General features: G+C 36.6%; 1 protein-coding gene across 2 annotated transcripts in view; it reads right to left on the minus strand.

Moving 5' to 3' along the window:
* LOC144967341 (phosphatidylserine decarboxylase proenzyme, mitochondrial-like) overlaps positions 1–15,481 on the minus strand; it is a 58,142-nt gene extending 42,661 nt beyond the window's left edge. Inside the window, exons 1-3 of one of the 2 annotated variants that reach the window (XM_078904439.1) lie at positions 15,463–15,481; positions 13,250–13,455; positions 10,692–10,837 (exon numbers count right to left, since the gene is read on the minus strand). In XM_078904439.1, coding sequence (XP_078760565.1) covers positions 10,692–10,837; positions 13,250–13,455; positions 15,463–15,479 — 369 coding nt within the window. In that variant the 5' untranslated portion in view covers positions 15,480–15,481. Of the gene's footprint in view, positions 1–10,691; positions 10,838–13,249; positions 13,456–15,224 lie in introns of both variants that reach the window. The other variant, XM_078904440.1, reaches the window with a different exon arrangement.
* Between the last annotated feature and the right edge of the window lie 2,340 nt (positions 15,482–17,821).

The raw sequence follows: 17,821 nt of genomic DNA on the forward strand, positions 1-17,821 counted from the left end.
TTTTACACTTCCAATGAGATTGGAACCAGTTTTTTGATACCATACTTTTCTTCCCTATTTCTACGAATTAAAAAACTCACAAATCGCTCATCACATAGAAAACTAAACCATAACATTGAGACACCCATCCCATACGATGAAATCTACACATAGAAAAATAAACCACAACACTAAGACACCAGTCCCATACAGGTGGAACCCAAACATATAGAAAACTAAACCATAAACACTGAGACACCAGTCCCATACAGGTGGAACCCACACATAGAAAAACTAAACCATAAACACTGAGACGCCAGTCCCATACAGGTGGAACCCACACATAGAAATCTAAACCATAACACTGAGACACCAGTCCCATACAGGTGGAACCCACACATAGAAATCTAAACCATAACACCGAGACACCAGTCCCATACAGGTGGAACCCACACATAGAAAACTAAACCATAACACTGAGACATCAGTCCCATACAGGTGGAACCCACACATAGAAATCTAAACCATAACACTGAGACACCAATCCCATTCGATGGAACACACACATAGAAAACTGAACCATAACACTGAGGTACCAGTCCCACACGGGTGGAACCCACACATAGAAAACTACACCATAAGACTGAGACATCAAACCCATACGGGTGGAAAACCTTGTACGTCTTACTCAACTAACAAGTAGCAATCGTATTCATTCAAGAATAGTATCAAATTGACAATAAATCACCATATTGTCCCTAATTGTTCACTTCACATCCATTTCTTAGAGAATATTCACCAAGCAGCCATATTACTTTAAATAAAAAGACAATATTAACGACGAGCTCTACTATCAATTTATCCATAATCATAGCAAGCAGAGAACTCCTACAGCGAAGACACATCCAAGAGGCGGCGTACTGTCGTACTCTTTAAAACAAAAAAGAAAACAAAACAAAAAATTTTAAAAAATTAAACACGTATTTAAAATTTGGACCAGAACACTTGTCCTTTAAATATTGATCGATCAAATTGACCCTCATATTGTCAAAAAAAAACCTCTCTAACCTGGAACTTCGCGAGGGTCCTCAGGTTTGAGAGTTTCAAGTTTTGACCGAATCGATCGATATTAAATTTGAAGGACGACTTTTCTGGCCAAAATTTTAAATACGTGTTTCTCTCAGAATATGGCAGTGTTGTGATTGGTGACACCTGTTCAATCCCCTCGACCCCTTTTTACTTTGATACATTTGATAATCCTGGCCAGCCCTCTACACTGAAACAAGTGTCAACGAAGAGTATGTATCGTCAATGTGAATATTGATCATTGGTATTCAAGAAATATCCATAACAATACCAACTTGAGCATTTATATAGCGGAATATTCATGAAACATGCTCAAATAGCTTTACAAGGGGTCCCTAGCCAACAACAACATTTAACATGTTAGACGAAACAAGACGCCTGTCAGACGATATTACCAAAAACAAAAAAGTTCGACCCAGAAAACGCTGTTAACGGACAGGTACTCATTTTAGACCAGAGTAAAGTGAGAGAATACGAGCAAAGAGCATTTTCCAAGGACTAAACTATGCGCCGCTCGGAGCGGTACTCGAACCCTAGGCCTTGTATCTTAAATTGTGATGAATGCTCATTATGGAGAAGGCCAGTTGAATGGGTTGGTTAACATGTCATGTAGATGGCTTTGGTTCCATCACAAAATAAATATATGCGAGGCCGATTTTACCCGAAAGCGCTGTCGTCACTACGGTTTCACCAAGCTCAATGCGCTTCACATTGTTATATAATTACTCCCCCATCAGGCAACATGGAAGCACAAATTTATTTCCATGTCATAGCGCAAAGGCCAATTATCTTTCATTTTTGTGTACAGGTCCCGTCACTGCCAGGTTCCCGTTCATGATACAGAAAGTGAAGGAATAGAGAACTGCCAAAAGAAGCTGTCTGACAGCGGCCATCCGACATCAGTGGGAACTTTCCACCTGTCCCACATGTAAAAGTTGCGGCAAAGAGCCAGAAATCGTAGAGCATCTGGTTCAGCGTCTTGTTCTGACGAGGCTGTCGGGCTTACTGACTTACTTATGCGAACCAGAGACCAGTTGAAATCTAGCCCTTCGGTCTTGTGCGTAGAAGTTAGACGTCTTTTGTAACTGTGACTATACAATGTGTTACCGATACTTGGATTCGGTGGGAGGAATGTGCATCTGAGGCCTTCAAAATATTCACATTCATGCAAGGCTGCCGGGCGGGTTCGCGACTGTACACGAATACGATAACGAGTTCCCCGCCTGGACTGAGCATCATCATAATTTAATAGCGTGAGACCGATGTGCATTTATTTGTAGGTCTGATAACCAAATACCTTATGGGGTCATTGTTGTAATGGAAATCTAAAATAAAATGACGCAAAATATTGTCCATTACAACAATGTTAAACTAGGCCCATAAGTCAGACCTGTATATATGCACACGTCGTATGAGACCATTAGAAGCTGCTTTCCCACCCCCCGCCAAAAAACAAACCAAAAACAAAAACAAAAAACAAACAAACAAAAAAACAAAGAGTGAAAATATCACAGAGATATGGAGTCAAAGCAAGGGGACCCAAAGCAATGGGACCCAACAAGAGAGACGGTTCAATAAGGAACACCCAGGGAACTAAGCCATCCAACACCCAAAAGAAGTGGTTTAAGATTCGGTAACTATCCTGCAACAGGGGTTTGTGTGGGTCTGAACGAGTCAATCCCGAAACCATGCAAATTGCCAATTTTCATTATGAACGATTAAGCTATAGCGCTCAGACAAATGCATGAACAGGCAAGGAGTTAACTCCAATATTGGGCAGAATTTTTGTTTTTAAGTCAGAAAATGGTTGAAGAAGGCACTGATATCAACTGGAGTGGCAGCCTCCTCCTAGCTGAGAGAGAGAGAGAGAGAGAGAGAGAGAGAGAGAGAGAGAGAGAGAGAGAGAAAGAGAGAGAGAGAGAGAGAGAGAGAGAGAAAGAAAGAGAGAGAGAGAGAGAGAGAGAGAGAGAGAGAGAGAGAGAGAGAGAGAGAGAGAGAGAGAAAGTACTCTTTTAAACCTTTAAAAAGTAAGCTTTCATGTTGTGCAATATCCACCAAACGCGTTAAAAAACGCGTTTAAAACGCGTTCCACATAGGAATTGAATTTCAAGCTAACATTGTCATTTAACATTTAGAACGAGAAACGAGGCCTTTATGGTGCTAAATTAATATTTGGTTTAAATATCATTTTTTTTTTTTTGTACAAAGACATCGCTATTACCGGCAAGTTACATTTTTTACATTTGAGTACGAGGAATAAATTTGAGTGAAGAGCCTCTTGCACCGTCCACAGTGGGACTCAAACTCGGAAATCTAAATCTGAGTTAGATTGGCTTACCACAAGACCATACACGTGAGAATATAATATATATATTTTTTTTTCTCCAAAATAAAATTCCCAACTTTTTAATAATTCCCGACTTTGTGGGAACCCCGTGTATAGCGCAATATCCCTTAATGTGCTTTAAACCGCTTTACTAGAAGTCCCGAGTCAGTAGCAAACTTTGGATGTAGAACAAGACTTAATTTTAAAGTCGCGTAGAGAGCGACAACATTAGTCGCATACAAAACACTTGTACGGCCGGGCGGTCCTTGAGTACGCAGGATCAGTTTTGGAATCGTACACAGCCGATAGCGAGATAGAACAAAGATGTGCTATCAGCTGGATAACCATTGTATATGACAGTGATTCAGACACCATAATGCATAATTTTATTTTTTTAATTTTTTTTATTTTTTTTTTTGGGGGGGGGGGGGGGGGGGGGGGGGGGGGGGGCGATAGCTCGGTTGGTATAGCGCTCGTTTCACACGCAAAAAACCGAGATCGATCCCGGGGCAGTTGATATTTTATCTGACTCCCCTGTCCATCCAGCAGTGATTGGGTAGCCGAGTCTGTTAGATCTGGGAGAAAGTACTTTGTGAAAGACTAGCATCCTATCCAAAGGATAGCAAGCAACTGCTATAGTCCATATCACGCTATATAAACCGGGATAAACTCCTGCTCCATGGGCCAATAGCTCTGAAGGACCACTTTTTTTTCATTCAGACACCATTAAAACCATGAGATCACTTGAATTGCCTCCATTGGCCAGTCGCCGAGAAAATCAATGCTGTCTGACCTTTACTAGTACCATCATGTGCAAATTAAAATTTCAACAAACGCCAATCCACAACTGTCAATAGGCAGACATAGCTCCAGTACCACCCACTCTTTGACATTCATAATCAACAGATCAAACACAACATAATATAGGCGACTGAGAACCACAAAGAAAGAGAACAATCTGCCAGAAGAAATTACAGTGACAGCACCAAATCACGAACATTTCATGGTCGCTCTGAGAGCATACAAAATGGCGCAGCGCTTGTCGCCAGAATCATGGCGTTGTCTGTCCGAACGAAGAAGAAGAAGAAGAAGAAGAAGAAGAAGAAGAAGAAGAAGAAGAAGAAGAAGAAGAAGAAGAAGAAGAAGAAGAAGAAGAAGAAGAAGATGAAGAAGAAGAAGAGGAGGAGGACGAGGACGACGACGACGAGGAGGAGGAGGAGGAGGAGGAGGAGGAAGAGGAAGAGGAGCAGATGTATGCGAAATGCCTTATCGGTGAGATTTGCGATCATTGACACCCATCCGATCATGGACCTCTCAAGATGAGTAAGCAGTAAAGTAAGCAGCTTGGTAGATAAGATGATAACTAAAAATTTCAGCCGGATCTGAAAAAAAAATCACAACCCCCCCCCCCCCCCCCCAAAAAAAAACAAACAACAAAACAAAACCGTACATAAAAAGTTTGGCCGGAAAAAAAAAAAACTTGATTCAAATAGATTGATTCAAATGACCTGATCTTGTCAAGAACAATAAGAGTGATTTTAAGAGATCAATATTTGAAGGATGAGTTTTTTGGCCAAAATTGTAAAAACGCCGTTTTCCAGGTCATCACAGTTTCTGTATATCATTAAGTACAGCCGACCGTTAATCTCAAATTAAGAAACTATGGAGCAGGCACCGGTGTAAGATAAAGATCTGAGCAAGTGTGTATGAAAGGTGCCAGAAAAGTGTATTTTTCTTACTTGCTTTTTCTGGCACCTTTCATACACATTTATTGTTCAGATATTTAGCCAACCGTTGCCCATGTAAATGTGTACAATGGAGAATCAAAATGAGTTAGATCTGGGGGGGGGATACGCATATTCCCGAAAAACACAACGAGTTCTACTTCTGATGATAGGCAACAAGACCATACTAGCAGTTAGCAGTATTGTAATAAACGATATAAATAGTATCGACTTCTAGAATTAACGTATAAATCAGTTATATCCCAGTCACATATTTTATTGAAGTTTCAGGTCATATGAACAATACATCTAGGAGTTTAGAGGTACACTAAAAGAGTGGATGGCTTTAAAAACTGTTTTAAACTGTAGAAATTGAACAATGTGTAAGATCTTCAACAGAAAGCGTACAATGAACGAAAATGCGTAAGAATACGCATTACTACGTTAGGTTGGCAGCGCTATTATAATAATATGATCAAAATTTTATATCTGTTGGTGACTGTGATACCCAAAACGAATAATGTCAGATTCCTGTAAGCTTCCCTACTATCCCAAAATTTCCAGTGACATTGATTCATAGATTTGTATGGAATTTTATTACAACATCAAACCAAGGACCGCATTTGCCGGATCGTGGGGACCGGGTATCATTAGCTGATTGGTCACCGGGGGCTTATATTATTAGTGACAACCACCCGCCCAAGGACACGGAGTGGAAAGTTTTCCGAGCGAGAGGAAGAAGACAACCTGACCGATAAATCATCGGATGCATCATAATATACACGAGGCAAGAGATAAACGCGTGCAGTATTTTGTGAATCGGAAAAATGATTGTGTAAGATGATAAATGTGCGAATTTTTTTGCTGCTTACAATTCTCGATACAAAGGATAAAGACTGTTCGGTTGATATAGAATGTTTTATTTTATTTTTTTTTTTTTGGAATATTAACCCCCCCCCCCACCCAAAAAAAAAAAAAAAACAACAAAAAAAAAAACATATTCATAGCGCCCTCAGCACTTTTGAGTGTAAGTGTGCTCTTTATAAATGCTTCATTTATTATATATCATATCATATCAATATTGATTTTTTTTTTAACCTGAGCTTTTATATAGGGCAATATCCACTAAACGTGTTCAAGGCGCTTTGCAAGGGGTCCCTTGCCAACGCAACAATAACATGTAGGACGAGACATGACGCCTGTTTGGGATTGCATTTTTTTCAGAGAGAGATAACGCTGTTAGGAGCCAGGTACTCATTCCACACCTGAATACGGTGAGATAATGTGAGTAAAGAGACTTTTCCAAAGACTAAACTATGCGCCGCTCAGCAGAGCGGAACTCGAACCCAGGATCTTCCAATCCAAAGGCTAGAGTCGTATCACTAGACCACACAGCCGCATAAAAAATATGTGTGAATTGATGGACGCTTTCAATAGGCTTCAACAGTCGTGACGTCACTTCCCTCGTAATGACGCATAGTAACTTAGTAACTGGTTCTAAACAATCGGGAAAATGGCGGACTCCCTCTAGCAATACTTCTCCAACGAGCATAAAAGTGTATCCAGAGGAGAAAACCATTATAAGTCTGATCATGTTTTGACTTTTATACATTCCGATCGCATGACATGTGAAAAAATTCTAGCCAGCATGCATGAAGAATAAAGGTACCGATTTTCTTTGTTTAGAACCAAGCTGCTCGTTGCTGGGCGGACGTGACATCAGACTATTGAATCCTATTCTCATTAAAACCACCGATTGCATGGAAAGGGTAGAATGAAGGCATGATTTTCGCTTACATGCAGAAAAACTTTAACCTAATCTGTGGTTATGAAAGGACGTAGGAAGAGGCCCATGTTATTTAATTTGGTTTAGCCTTCAACCATACATGCTAAGACCTGTCTGTGACCTTCACCTACTGGTCAAAAAGAGAAAGAAAATCAGCTGTGACCTGATAATAATAGTATTATGTGTGACAGGATGCTATGGATTCCGCTGTCTATATCGCGCTAGGTATACGCTGTCTGCTGATATAGACTGAACATCGCCAAATTATGATATCCACGTTTGGAATTTGCAAAATAAATAAATAAATAAATAAACAAAATTAAAATAACAATAAACAGAATCATAATTAATTTTAAAACAGTTTGCCTTTAAACCTCATTCAGAACTAACCCCCCCCCCCCCCCCCCCCCCACATACACACACACTTATAGAGCAATTGAGGCGATAAACCATCGTTGATATTATAGAAAACTTCTGGAGTGTGGGAAAAATGTACCTGTTTGTTCAAAAACATATCAAGCCTCTCACTGACGGTAATGTAATTCTTTTAAAAGAGGAAATTCCTCATATGACCACAAAATCGCAGATTTCCGCGGATCCGGGAAAAACCGTCAGCATTGTTTCATAAACATGCTAATTAATTAAAGAAAGTTGGGTTTTTTTCGTTATTTATTTGATACATTGATCACGAACAAAAATCATATCAAAGTGAAATGATAAAAGATAAAATTGTGAAACATTAATTGACAATGACTAACTAGAGCAAAAAAAACAAAAACAACTCGTATCGTGACATTTGATTCACTAAACCACGTGGGCAACCAAAAGACAAAAAAAAACCCAAAAAAAGATGGCCACTCGTTCGACCGACCTACCTAAATTTTAAATGTCATCATTTTTTAAATTGGGTCGAAGACAAAATTCAGCAAAAGAGTGCACAAATTCTGTTGGACCTTAAAGTCAACCCCACCACCAGACACGCGTTACGTTGTATCCGCACTGTTACATGCATCCAAATGTTTAACTAAGATAGAGATCAAGGTCGGGCCTACGTCTTCTATTGGTGTCAATGGATATCCCAGCTAATAGGTTGTCCTAGTATGCAGATTATATTATATGTTACAGTGAATGACATAATCATCCGGATGGTGAAAAGGTTTGAACTGAGATATTGCCAAGTTTAGTTAGAAGGTCAATTTTTAAAAAATCAAAAATGAGTTCTTATCATAAATGATTAAATCAACCCTTTTTTTTTACATCTTCGAGAAATATCAAAGCTTAATTTCACTTCTAAATATTTTTTACAGCTAGTCAAGTTGAAAAAGTATGACATTTGAGAGAAAGTTGCTGGTCACCTTTCCCATACATCTGACCATAACTTCATGAAAAATCCCCCGATTTACTTCAAATAAAGATTAAAATGCTCTGGGGAGCATATTCTTTCAGAAAATTCCAAAAAAAAAAAAGAATATATATATATATCATATATATATATATATATATATATATATATATATATATATATATATATATATATATATATATATATATATATATTATAATATATATATATATATTAACAAATGCAAATCCAAAATTTTCACCTTCCAAATGATTATGTCATAAATAATATGAAATTGAATGTAAGCTTCAATTTTATTACAAGAACAGATCAAATGAACGTTTCGGGTTTCCCCTATATCAACAAAACAGGATGAGTGAAACACTACAGATGATGAGATAATGTGGTGGTGGTAGTGTGATAATGTCATGCACTGACACATATTATGAAGAGCAGAAATGGGTTGATACATTTTAACAGAGCTGCCTACTTGAAATGTCAAAATTTCGTAGTTTCCAAGGGAAAATAAAAAGAGAATTCACTTTAAATAGCTTTTGAAATAAACAATTTGCCCTCAACATTATCTAAAAATGCTCCAAAGTCCTTTACTATAGGTTCTAATTCTAAGAAACTAAACTTTCCTTTTCAACAAGATGTATTGAGTCAAAGAGGAGAGTGCAGTTCTGTAGCTGGAGTAAAAAAAAAATCGTATTTCTACGAATGTTTCGTAGTATGTAAAAGGCAGGTCTGCATTTTAATTGATGAGAATTCCCAGTTGAATATATCAACTACATTCGCTTCAAATCGAGCTCACAACATTTGCCAGTAAACAAACAAGCAGACAAACATTTTTGTTTTTAATTTAAAAATTGAAAACACTTAAAGTTCGACAACCTGACATTTATCAGTAAAACATACTCTCTCTCTCTCTCTCTCTCTCTCTCTCTCTCTCTCTCTCTCTCTCTCTCTCTCTCTCACACACACACACACACACACACACACACACACATTCACACACACACACACAAACACAAAATTAAATTGACAGGTCTTTTAAAATGTTATGATAATCTGCACGTAACGTAGCATGCGACAAAGAAAGCTGAAAGGCGACGTATACATATGTGCAAATCTGACATCGGAACGCAATACGCTTCAACCGTCATGTCGTCACTTCCCTCGTAATGACGCATGGTAACTTCGTAACTGGCTCTAAACTATCGGAACAATGACGGACGCCCTTATGAAATATTTCTCCGACGAGCATTAAAAGCGTATCCAAAGGAAAATAACCTTATAAATCTGATGTTTTGACTTTTACACATTCTGATCACAAGACATATGAAAAGTTCAAGCCAGCATGAAGAATAAAAAGTACCTATTTTCTTTGTTTAGAACCACTATGGCCGCTGTTGCTGGGCGACATGACATCAGACTATTGAATCCAATTATGGGCCTAATTTAACATTGATGTAATGGAGGATAGGTTGCTTCATTTTTTTTTTTAGATTTCCATTACAACAACGAAACCATAGTAAATCGGGTTATCAGACATGAAAATAAGTAAACGTCTCAAAAAGGGTATTTTATATGACATGGAAAAATTCTAGTAAGTTTTGAAATGATAATAAAAGGTATGCTTGGGGAAGATTTTGAACTGTTAAAATGGCATTTTAGATTTTATATAATCGTTGACAAATTCTCCTTTTTCGGAAAAGATGCGTCCCGTGTGAGATGAAAAGAAAAGTTATACTTTAACCGGAGTACAATAGAAAAATGCAATTTAATTGTGTTCAGCATGGTGCTCGCTCAATATTAGATAATCTACTGTCCACGTCATAATCAGAAATTATTATTCTGAATATTATTATCATCATCATATATTATTATTATTATTATTATTATTATTATTATTATTATTATTATTATTATTATTATTATTATTATTATTATCATTATTATTATTATTATTATTATTATTATTATCATTATTATTACTACTACTACTACTACTATTATTATTATTATTATTATTATTATTATTGTTATTATTATTATTATTATTATTATATTATTATTATTATTATTATTATTATTATTATTATTATTATTATTATTATTATTATTATTATTATTTTTAATGTTATTAATATTGCCAGTCGACAAAAAGCAATACAGAATGTACACAAAATTTAGAAACATGGAAAAAAAACCCAGTAAGGAATTAATCACAAGGTTTAAATCAAAATGTATCTGTGTGTGTATGTCTTTGAATTTATGAAACTGTAAACTGTAGTATGAATCTAACTAAAAAGACCAAGAAGAAGAAGAAGAAGAAGAAGAAGAAGAAGAAGAAGAAGAAGAAGAAGAAGAAGAAGAAGAAGAAGAAGAAGAAGAAGAAGAACAACAACAAGAATGATTATAAAAACATAAATTTATCTTTCCTACCTGCCACTCTTTAGCAAGTCTTCGTTCCTTACTATCCAAATATGTGTGGAATAAGAAGTAACCCAAAGACCCAATGCCAGACACAATAAGGACAGACTTTACTCGAGACTTCTTCGATGTCTTGTTGGTTGACGACTGACTTGCCTCTGTGATTGGAATGACAGATTTATATCAATATAGGAGTTACCTTGATATACAGGAACAATTTCAATTTTTTATTTTAGTGTGGCTATGTGGTCTTGTGGTATGACACTCGCTTTCGGATTGGAAGGTCCTGGGTTCGAGCTTCAACTCTGCGCATGGTTGAGTCGTTGGAAAAGACTCTTTACTCACATTCTCTCACTGTACTCAGGTGTAAAATGAGTACCTGGCCGTTTACAGTGTTGTCTCTATCCGAAAAAATTGTAATATCGCCTAACAGGCATCATGTCTCATCCTACATGTTAAGTGTTGCTGTTGGCCAGGGACCCCCTGTAAGGCGCTTTGTGCAGATTTAGTGGATATTATAAAAACTCAATTTTATTTTTTTTCAACAATTTAAAATACAAAGTGATGCTGTTCTGGTTATTTGGGCAATGCAACAATTTAACCGTATCGGGAGCGGCTTTGGTCAGTTCAGTCTTCCGATCCAGTCATCATTAAGACCCAAAAAATAAATAGGGTCACTTAAGAAAAAAACCCGAAAAATACGGAGCAACACCTATCGATGATGGAGTTGATATTAAAATACATGAATTATTTGTAAACAACATGTTAAAAAAAAAATAATTGAGCTTTTAAATTGCGCAATATCCACTTAACCTGCTCAAAGCGCTTTACAAAGGGTCCCTAGCCAAACAGCAACACTTAACATCTAGGACAAGACATGGCGCCTGTTAGGCCAACTAACACAAAAATATTTTTTATCACTCAAACACAATAGCAGTAAAGTTCTTGCCATACATAATTTACTTAGTAAAACATAGTAAAACTCACTGTTTATTTTCTTTAAATTTTATGATGTACAAAAGAAATTTAAATAAGAAAAATGTTGGTTGTATCATAACGAATGTGACGATTTTCCTATAGTTGGTAAGGAGAGAGTTAAAGCTCTCATCTCATGTTTATTATGGCATACAAATCTGTTTTATCATGTCAATGTATTTAAATGCATAGACATGATAAGCACACAAAAAAGTGATGTCTCAATACACTTTTGAATCTACATTGTTACAAAAGCTGGGTTGGAAAATAAATAAATAAATAAATTTTAATTACAGCAGGGGAAAAAGGATTGAGTGCATATTTTACTGATGAGCAAAGGGAAATAACCAGTAAAATTTATCTTTATAAGAATTAAATTTTATGATTGAATATCTCCTTATCTGTCTCGTTTTCACTAAAAAACAATCTCTGAAACAAATAGTGAAAGGATGAATAAGAACATAATGTTCAAAGTATATATCATGCTTAAATGCATAATTTTATTTAAAACAGTATGAAAGGTAGTGAAAAACAGGTGTCTTATTACCAAGTGAATATACTTTAAAAATCAGCCTAGAATCAACCAATGTCCGCCTGTTGCAAACTGTTTTATTTAGAAGTAGAATGAAACTCATTCATGTCTTGTACCCTGGGCAAGTGTCAGATAAATAAAAAAATAAATAAACTTCAAAATTAATTCAACCCCGCCGCGGCTGAATAGAAATTACCAGATCGAGGCAAAAACATAATTCCACAGGGTTAGTATTACTTTTTTTTTATCAATCCTTAAGTGTGAATAATATCCTAAGAGCAGAGATTTGTATTTCTAATGTTTTTACTCTAGTTTGACAGGATTTTTCCATGTAGATAATTAACACCCTTGAACAAACTGGACATGGACCGGCCTGTCTGTTCCCTAGTTTCCAAATCTTTTGTAAACGCTTTAATCGTGTTGATAAGGACAGTTACACTGGACTGCATTTTCCAAAGCTGCATTAGTAATCAATGTATCATGACTCTCAATGTGTTTTACTAGATTAAAAAAGATTAAGGTCTAGAATTTTGCATGTTATGAAGGCATGGAAAGAGGATTGTTATTTGACACTTATTCTCTTTTATCCTTTTAATGGATAGCCATTATTTTTATGCATTTCAAGTCTTTATGAATTCTGCTTGTGTAAATTGAGTGCTGGCAGATATATTTTAGATACAGGATACTTCAATGCTTTATTTACTCACCCAAGTTGCCATTTGAATCTTAATCTCATTTGATATGGTTTGTATCCTATATATCACTCTTACATCTGCCACAACGTACACATTCACAGCCTGGTCAAGTGGGGTAATGAGTGTAAACAGCTTTATACAAGGATAAAACAAAGGGAACATGATTTTGTGGTCACTGTTACCCATTAGGTCACTGACCATGCTCAATATTGCTTGTTTGAAGACAAAACACTGTGATGCTGAACCACCAGTTCCATCATGACATTGTTTGAAGACAAAACACTGTGATGCTGAGTGGCCTTAATGCTGAACGACAAGTGCCTTCATGCTTTTTAGATATCTACTGTTTTGTCAATTTGTTAACTCACCAGTTGAGTATTGATAATGAAAGACTTGTGAATGTCTGGGCAAACAGTTAGAATTCTTTGGCACATAAAAATTGCAGAGTGCTTGTTGAGATGACTGTGGTACTTTGATGCACCTCCACATGAAACAATTAGTATTTCTACTGAAGAGTAAAAATGGCAGTCTTGCAACAGTCATTTTTGGAATGGCCGTTCTTTTCACTGCAAATCTGAGGAGGAAGAGACAACATTCAAAGAAGATGTTAAATAAAAACGTAAGATTTAATTCACATCAAGAAATTTGACAACAATCCACGATTTACATCAATTTGATATTTGCATTTAATTTTCAAGCCCTAAATATGGTATCTATTAATATGGTGAATAATTGTTATTCTCAACATGACTTTTTTTTGACAAACTTTTTGGGTTTAAATAAATCATACTCAAACATATTTGTAAACCCAATCTAACATGCAGAAAGAATGTCTCCAGTTACAAAACAATATAAGTTTAATGGTCATTTGGCTCATTAAAAATTATATCACATTGCAAATGTACATAAATTTTGAACATTTTTTCTTTCTTCTGATCAACACCGATTCACAGAATGTCATTGGAAAATAATCTGGCATTTTCTTTTTCTGCTGTTTCACATCCAGCGGGATATCTCTGCATTTCATTGATTGGCTGTTGTGAATTACTTCACTGCAGGATACTTTGACTTGATATAAATTATATTCTTATCTATTTTTATTGCCGGTATCGACGGTTGGCAATGTTGATATAACCGTTTTGTGATAAAAATGATGTCGATATAGGCGATCTCTATTTATTAATGTTATTTAGTGTAAAAAACGGGATCTTGATGCCCTGTGGATTTAAGCGTGATGTCAATATATCCTTTCTGCACTGTATAATATCACTGCAAAGAAGTCTTTTCATCTTTTAAGTCTAATGAATACATCAGGCAAATTTTTGAGTCCAATTCTTTTTTTAATTGAGATTTTATATAGCGCAATAGCCACTAAATGTGCTCAAATCGCTTTACAAGGGGTCCTGACCAACAGCAACATATAACATGAAGAACGAGACGACGCCTATCAGGCGATATTAATTTTTTACTAGACAGAGACAACGCTATTAACAGCCAGGTACTCATTTTACACCTGAGTATAGTGAGAGAATGTGAGTAAAGAGCGAGGATCGAACTCAGGACCTTCTGATCCGAAGGCAAGTGTCATACCACTAGACCAAATAGCTGCACAACAAATTTAGACAAATGGGGCCATCAAGTCTTTAAAAAGAACACGTACATACATCCAAGGTATTGCTATAGCTTGTCGATGTGCTCCATACAGGAGATTTAAAGAGGGCCATGAGTCTAGCCTGGTTGACTCTATTCAGGGACTGTGAATATAGCCAATACCTTTAATGTGTTGTTAGGCAATTGAGTTGTAAATTGTTTTTATGCTTGGTAGCCCTGTGACATTGTGCACTGTGTTATTTCTTCCCATGAATTTGTGATGTTACAAAATCTCCTACTTGCCTTCACTTCCATACTCTTACTTCTCACTTTTAACCGCCATATGTGTACTCGATGTATATGGAAAACGTCCAGTTTGTTGGAGACTTTTCTTTAAATTTTCGATTGAAGAAAAGGGGATCTAATAATTATTACGTGAATTGAAAAAAAAGCAAACATACAACAAACACGAATTAAACAAAAGTCTTAGTGTTAAAACAAAAAAGGAAAAAAAAAATAAGAAGAATACACAAACACATGGAGTGGTGTACGGACTAAATTGCTTCACACAACCAAACATCTCTGGCCAATCTCCAATGTAAACATAAAAAGATAGCCGTCCTCTGTCAGGGACATCAAATCCCCAACAGTGCCCATGTCTCTTACAACAATAATAACCCTATAACAATTTGGGTTATCACCTGCAACTATGTGAATGTCGCAAGATAAATAATAATATACATGATATCTTACCCCATCATTTTCTATGAGACAAATCAGAATCACAATCACAATCTTAGATCTTTCTTCTTTTGGCGACTATTTCTCTTGATCAACATAAAATATCTGGCTAACAAAGCATCGGTAAAATTACTCCGTTCGCCAGGAACCACTTTTTTACGAAAGTACCGAGGAAACAAAATAATAAGTCTTACTCTCAGAACAAATAAGTTTTCACAAGTGCGACAGTTCCTACTGTTTGGATACTAACCTCATGAGCGCTGCCATCTTGAACTAAAAAATACGAATTTTACCTCCCATCTATGTACTACTACTACAATGAATCGGCTTTGCCTCATTTTACGAAACGAACTTTTGTTGCCATAGACGCTTCGGATGTCCTTGGATTTTTTATTTTTTCTTAAAACTAATTCTTTTATTTTGTCTTTTAAAATAATTCCCTCCCCTTCTTCTTCTTCTTCTTCTTCTTCTTCATTCTTCTTCATTCTTCTTCATTCTTTCTTCTTCTTCTTCTTCTTCTTCTTCTTCTTCTTCTTCTTCTTCTTCTTCTGCTTCTCCTCCTCCTCCTCCTCCTCTCCTCCTCCTCCTCCTCCTCCTCCTCCTCCTCCTCCTCCTCCTCCTCCTCCTCCTCCTCCTCCTCCTCCTCCTCCTCCTCCTCCTCCTCCTCTCCTCCTCCTCCTCCTCCTCCTCCTCCTCCTCCTCCTCCTCCTCCCCTCCTCTCCTCCTCCTCTCCTCCTCCTCCTCCTCCTCCTCCTCCTCCTTCTTCTTCTTCCTCTTCTTCTTCTTCTTCTTCTTCTTCTTCTTCTTCTTCTTCTTCTTCTTCTTCTTCTTCTTCTTCTTCTTCTTTCTTCTTCTTTTCTTCTTCATCATCATCATCTTCTTCTTCTTCTTCTTCTTCTCCTCCTCCTCCTCCTCCTCCTCCTCCTCCTCCTCCTCCTCCTCCTCCTCCTTCTTCTTCTTCTTCTTCTTCTTCTTCTTCCTCCTCCTCCTCCTCCTCCTCTTCCTCCTCCTCTTCCTCCTCTTCCTCCAGCTCCTCCTGCTTTAAACTAAAATAACCTAAGCTCCCTCATCGTATATGTACATTTTGCGAGTTAGTTTTAAGAGTAAGAGAGAGAGAGAGAGAGAGAGAGAGAGAGAGAGAGAGAGAGAGAGAGAGAGAGAGAGAGAGAGAAGCGAAAGATTGGTTTGGATAACACATTCAAGTGTAAAATTTGAAAAGTTTAAAATCCGGACTTCCTTTATTTGAAGCAACAGTCTTAGTCAGTACCGAATGGTCTGCCCGCTGTAAGTTCTGAGGTCTAGCAAGATGGACAATTAATATCAATACTTTGACTCAAAAAGAAGGAGGGTGGGGGGTAAATTACCAATAACTACAAAATGTAAAAAGGAGCTAAAATGGAGTGTGATAACTCATAAAACGCACTTGCTTACGATGAGAGGTTGTGAGGAAAGAGTTGTTTCAAATTCCAATAACTCAACAATCAAAAGTATTTAGCGCTTGATGTTCATAAGAAATCAAACCATCTGATATTCTTTTATTTATTTATTTTTTTCAGATTCAGATCGCCTGTATCACCAAAACACAAACATGGAACATTGGAGGACGAGGACATTAAAGTAGCTCTACTTTTTATTAAGAATTATCAAAGTAACACATTTAGGAGTAGGTTCTGGTGTAAGATAAAGATATGAAAAAGTGTGCATCAAACAGCGTGAGACAAATTAGATAGAAAAATACAAGAAAAGAATCATCCCTGCCTTGACTGGGGAACAAGCCTCAGACCTCCAGATTACCAGTCAGATATGCTACCATTGAACCACAGAGGTTAACCAATACTTGGGACGATTCAATGCTTATATTCTTCACTCTGTGAACTCGAGCTGTGGCGGGACACTCGCTGTCCACGAGCCCCTTGAGGTTTGGAGTGCGAGACATTTCCATAAAAGACTCGATATTTACAAGACCTCTATAAACCGAAACAGCTATACTGTGACATATTGCCTATATCACAATATACAAAGATTGAGCACGATAGGACGAGTGTGTAACAAATAGTGCTAGACAAATCAGAGGGAAATAAATTACAAGAAAAAAAAGGACATCCAAAAATAGCAGCTCGATGGGATCAAAATCCATGCCCTGAAACCAATCGACGTGCTAGATTAACCACATGGGTTTACGATAGTGGGACGATTCAATGCCTTAATTTTCACAAGGATAGTTTTTCCCGTCGGGAAAACCCTCTCTGAACCCCATTGTAATGGTAATTTCCCTCCGGATGATTACAAGTTTTTTGAGATTAAAAAAAAAATCTGGCGATATTCACCTTTTGGTTCGCAACTCATCTCATAGCCCTTTTGTCCTCCAAGACCGCCAAGTATTAAGAGTTTGTGTTTCTTTTATTGCCAAGCAAGGTTGATTAAGATTATTCTCATAATATTATGTGTGCTGTGACCTAGCTAGTCTTTCGTAAAATTTGGAAAATGTATTAATAATAATAATTAATAATAATAATAATATAATAATAATAATAATAATAATAATAATAATAATAATAATAAAGATGTGATGATAATATAATAATAATAAAAATAATAATAATAATAAT

This window comes from Berghia stephanieae, chromosome 3 (genome assembly GCF_034508935.2).
Source record: "Berghia stephanieae isolate SIO BIC M18660-M18661 chromosome 3, UCSD_Bste_1.3, whole genome shotgun sequence".
NCBI lineage: Eukaryota > Metazoa > Mollusca > Gastropoda > Nudibranchia > Aeolidiidae > Berghia > Berghia stephanieae.